The 5,000-nt window shown below is 48.4% G+C and overlaps 2 protein-coding genes across 2 annotated transcripts in view; both read right to left on the reverse strand.

The window, feature by feature from the left end:
* Nucleotides 1-6: 6 nt before the first annotated feature.
* LOC147469728 (uncharacterized) lies at nucleotides 7-944 on the reverse strand. The gene is made up of 3 exons (XM_086547780.1): nucleotides 751-944; nucleotides 345-576; nucleotides 7-156 (listed from the first exon to the last, which is right to left on the reverse strand). Exons 1-3 carry the CDS (start codon nucleotides 942-944, stop codon nucleotides 7-9), a joined length of 576 nt encoding a protein of 191 aa, XP_086403906.1.
* An 83-nt stretch (nucleotides 945-1,027) lies between these two features.
* LOC122263484 (tripartite motif containing 13) overlaps nucleotides 1,028-5,000 on the reverse strand; it is a 12,185-nt gene continuing 8,212 nt past the window's right edge. The window contains exon 3 of the mRNA XM_086547782.1: nucleotides 1,028-1,111. Coding sequence (XP_086403908.1) covers nucleotides 1,028-1,111 — 84 coding nt within the window. The remainder of the gene's footprint in view (nucleotides 1,112-5,000) is intronic.

The following is a 5,000-nucleotide window of genomic DNA, read 5'->3' on the forward strand; positions in this document are numbered from 1 at the left end:
CCAACATTACAGAAACCACAGCGCAAGGAAGTGGCTGGTGCGGCGCAGGTGAGTCCACAGCATGATCTGGAGGCGCCCTTGGCTCTTGCCGTCGAAACTCAGATCCATGAAGACTCTCGTCTTCTTGGAAGATATGAAAGGCAGCAACAATGGCATCTGAAATAAAAAATAAAAGGAAAGGTTTTTTTTTTTTTTTCTTTCCCTTTTTTTTTTTTTTTTTTTTTTTTTCTTTTTTTTTTTTTTTTCAGACATGATGCGATGATAAGGAAAGTCAAAGAAGTAGGATGGTAAAGTCGAGAACGACGAAAGTGAAAAAGCATCGTACAGCGAAACAAATGATTTACCCTGATGATGAGATCCACATCCTTGCTGGCATCACCCAGGCAGTAGAGGTGGATCCGCCCATCCTCCATGGCGAGCCTTCCATGCCGACCGTCAGCAGACACGGCCACGCACACCAAACACTTCTCAGAAAAATCCATATCGACCTCCTTAAACCAATCCTTCGGGTTGCTTTGCATCTCCTTGAGGACACTGGCCATCTGGGACCCGCCGACGGGAACCAAAGGTGGTCGGCTGTTTCGAAAGTGGCTGGAAGGTCTTTTTTTTTCGCCTTCAATTATTATCGAGGCCACGACTTGACCCGACGAAGAAGGTAGAAGGCAGGCCTCATCACTTCTCCTCGCGCCTCTTCCCTAGAAGCGCCTCTTCCTTGCCTCTTCACCGCCCCTCTCTCTCTGTCTGCCATGCCTCTTCCATTCTGCCTCTACCACTCCCTCTTCTCCCCTGGCCTCTAGAGCTACCTCGAGGCAGGCGTAGGTCTGGTTCAGGAGGTGTGCGTATGAAGAAATCCGTTCTTTCAAGTGCTCGATCCCTTGTACCGTCTCATTGATGTATGTGATGACGGTGTGGCTCTGGTGCTCTTGGCTTTCGAAGAGGCACATGCCGCACAGGGAAGTCTCACAGTCTTTGCATTTTTTGCAAGCACCCACACAAAAAGCACACAAGAAGGGCCCCGTGCCTTCTTCTAGCCCGCTTCTTCCTCCTGGTTGGGCGGCTTCTCTCTCTTCTCCTCCTTGTGTTCCAGACACTTGCCATAGCCATTGGAAACCTAAGGGAATCAGAGGAAATTGAGAATTAATTAGAGGAAATTGAGAATTGATAAATAACGAGAATGACCCCCAGAGGAGTGGGGGAGAGGGAGAGAGGGGGGGGTGAGGGTGGGTGATATACACAAGATGGGGGGTAATGGTGTTTATTTGGGGAACAAAAATAAAACCCAATTGGGAAGGTAAAAGAGGAGAGAAGGGTGAGGTAAGGGGAAGGGAAGGAGAGAGGTGATATATGAGAGTTGGATGCATAAAGAGAGACCATGTTTCCATTACCTCTCTCTATCTACTCTTCACTCTCAGACTACCTACTTTTCCTCCGTCCTCTCATACTTACTCACCTCTCTCCTTACTCTCGTCTCATGGCCTAAGCCTCACTCCTCAACACTCTCTACGTCCCCCGTCTTACTCTCCTCTCCTTCACTCTTCTCCTCCGTACTCTCTCTAAACCTCACTCACGTTCTATCCGGTCCTCTCTCACATTCGCGCACTAACTCTCTCTACTCTCTAACTCCTCACTCTCCATTCTATACTCTCTCCCTCTTCCCTCTCTCCTCCGGCCTTGTGCTTGATTGCAAAGCAAGAAAGCAAAGAAAAAAAAGTAAAAGCCAATCATATTTTACACCACAACAACAAATAAAACAAACCACAAACGCATTAACGGAGAGAAATAGAGAAAGAGAGAGAGAGAGTGCTAATAAAACAGACCGGTCTTGTCATGGGTTTATTATGTCTTGTTTTCTCTCGTCACTTCGTCGTCGGTCAAAAAAACCATGTTAAGGAAGTACCCCCTAATATCCTAATGTTGGCAAAAAAACTGAAAACTTGAACAACTGACCAACTGAACAGACCCCAGAACTGACCCTATTTTTTTCCAAATAGGAAGCTGAAACTGAACGACCCAGAAGGCCCAAGAACAGACCCGCAGGTCCAGGTGAGGCAGCCAGGAGGACAACTGACCCAGCAGCCCACATCGTTTGTGTTCCCGCTTGTGTTCCCACGCCGACGAACGACCACGCCATGTTTATAATACATCTACAGTCTCTCTCTCCTCTCAGACACTCTCCCTCCTCTCTCTCTCCATCTCTACTCATCTCTCTCTGCTCTTCTCCTCTCCTCCTCTCTCCTACCTCCTCCTCCTGCTCCGTCCCTCTCTCTCTCGCTCTCTCTCTCCTTCCCGTCATCTCATCTCTCGTACTCTTCTCTCTTCCTCCCTCGCTCTCCTCTCTATATAGATATATATAATAAATATAAAACAAATAAATACATACATAGTAGTCCTTGTCTATACTTCCCCTATATTACTGGGTCTTTTTTGTCTATAAACTATACTGCCTCTAGCAAACAGGCTGTCCCCTCTTATAACTGTTTACACTGTGAATATGACTTGAACTATTCCTGAGTTGCTATTTACTTCTAAACTGAACATTGTTCTGTCTATGTTAGTTGAAGATATCATCATTCTGGAGACCACCACTCTGACCACTCGCCTTCACGAGCATGGCGCCCACTCCTTTCTGGATGCCTCTGCCATGCCTATCATCTGTACACCAAGCTACCAAGTTCCAGAATAAATGTAGAGTCAATTCTATCACAATTTTAACTCTCATCAGTATCTGTAAACTAGCAAACTCTACATCAAACCAGTAACAAACGGGTGGTACCACACATGGACCACTAGCGGAAGCACTCCACTGGTGGTAGACGGTAGACGGCCTACTAAATTTGTTAGAGAGAGAGAGAGAGAGAGAGAGGGAGGGAGAGAGAGAGGGGGTAGGGGGGGAGGGAGAGAGAGAGAGAGGGGGGGGGGGGGGGGGGGGGGGGGGGAGAGGGGGAGGGAGAGAGAGAGAGAGAACTGCCCTCTTTATCATAGTCAAGGGGGAGGGGGGGGGGGGGGGGGGGGGGGGGGGGGGGGGGGAGAGGGGGGGGGAGGGGGGGGGGGAGAGAGAGAGGGAGGGGGGGAGGGGGGGGGGGGGGGGGGAGGGAGGGAGAGAGGAAGGAAGTGAGAGAAAGGGAGAGAGGAAGAGAGGGAGGGAGGGAGGGAAGGAGGGAAGGAGGGAGAGGGAGAGAGAGAGAGAGAGAGGGGGGGGGGAGGAGTGAGAGAGAGGGAGAGAGGGAGGGAATGAGAGAGAGAGAGAGGGAATGGAGGAGAGAGGGAGAGATGGAGGGAATGAGAGAGAGAGAGAGAGAATAAAGAGAGAGGAGAGAGAGAGAGAGAGAGAGAATGAAGGTGTGAGAGTTTGTGGTGAGTGTGGTGTGGTGGTGTGTAAGATATATATATAATATATATATTATATATAATATATAATATATATAATATATATATATATATATATATATCTCTAACCGTCTGAGAGTATCTAAGGACTTACTGTATTTACTCTGTCATTTTAAGACTTCACTCACACACAAAAAAACACCATCACTTGTTATCAGACTAACACACAGACCTATCATACACTACAGACACACACAATTACTCTCACTGTGTACACAGAATCAGTCACACAAGCCAAACCCACACACTCAAACTCTATCACAAAACACACTCACATACTCAAACTTCCAAACCCTCTCTCTGTCAAACACACGAATCTAAATAAAACGCTGACCTAACTCACAGACACACACATCAACACACCCCCACACACCACCAACACACACACACACAAACCATACCCACTCTCACCCTCCAACACCACACCCCCACACCAACACTCTCTCACACTACACATCACACAAACTCACACTAACATCCACAACACACTAACCAACACAAACACCACACACACTCAACACACCCAAACTCTCACGAAAGACGCAACCACACACACACTACAATCACACACCCCCTCCTCTCTCACAGCACACAAACACTCAAACACGACACCACCACAAACCCCCCCACACACCACACGACACACACACACACACACACACACAACACACCACAACACCCACCCACACCTCACACACACACACAAACACACACACTCTCACTACTCACACTACACTCACACAACACCCGGACACACACCATCTACTCCCACCCACCCACACTATCACAGCCCGACACTCACACCCACCCAACGCCTCACTACACAACTACTCACACACATACACCACCCAAACATAAACATACATACATACATACAGACACACACACCACACACCAAACACAAACACACCTACAAACAAACACACACACACATATACATAACATAACCTACACACACACCCCACACACACCACACACACACACACACACACACCACTCACACACACTCAAACATACATACCAATACCAGACATACACAATCCACAACACCCACACACTCCTACACTATACATACCATACACACACCACACCCCACACACACACACACACACACACACACCCGAGACGCACACACAACACACACATACCACACACACACACACACACACATTAAACCTACACACACACATAACTACATCACGGGGATACCACACACACACACACTTAAACAGTCTACACATATAGATACACATACTCAACCCACACATACACACACCATCCACACAACCCACACACAACGACTCAAACACCACACACGACCATTACCCCACACACACGCCACACCCACACCCACACCTCAAACACCACACACCCCCACACACACTCCAACACACACACACCCACACACACCCACACACCCACACACACACACGAATACACACACACCCCACCCACACACCACACACAGGACACACACACACACACTCACACAACACACACACACTCCACACTACACTCACACAACACATAAACACACACACACACCCACACACACCCACACACCCACCCTACCCACCCTCCCTCACACACACACCCACACACACCCATACACA

The sequence above is a fragment of the Penaeus japonicus genome, unplaced genomic scaffold (genome assembly GCF_977035675.1).
Source record: "Penaeus japonicus unplaced genomic scaffold, GWHDUDI00000001_assembly GWHDUDI00000019, whole genome shotgun sequence".
In the NCBI taxonomy this organism is placed as follows: Eukaryota; Metazoa; Arthropoda; class Malacostraca; order Decapoda; family Penaeidae; genus Penaeus; species Penaeus japonicus.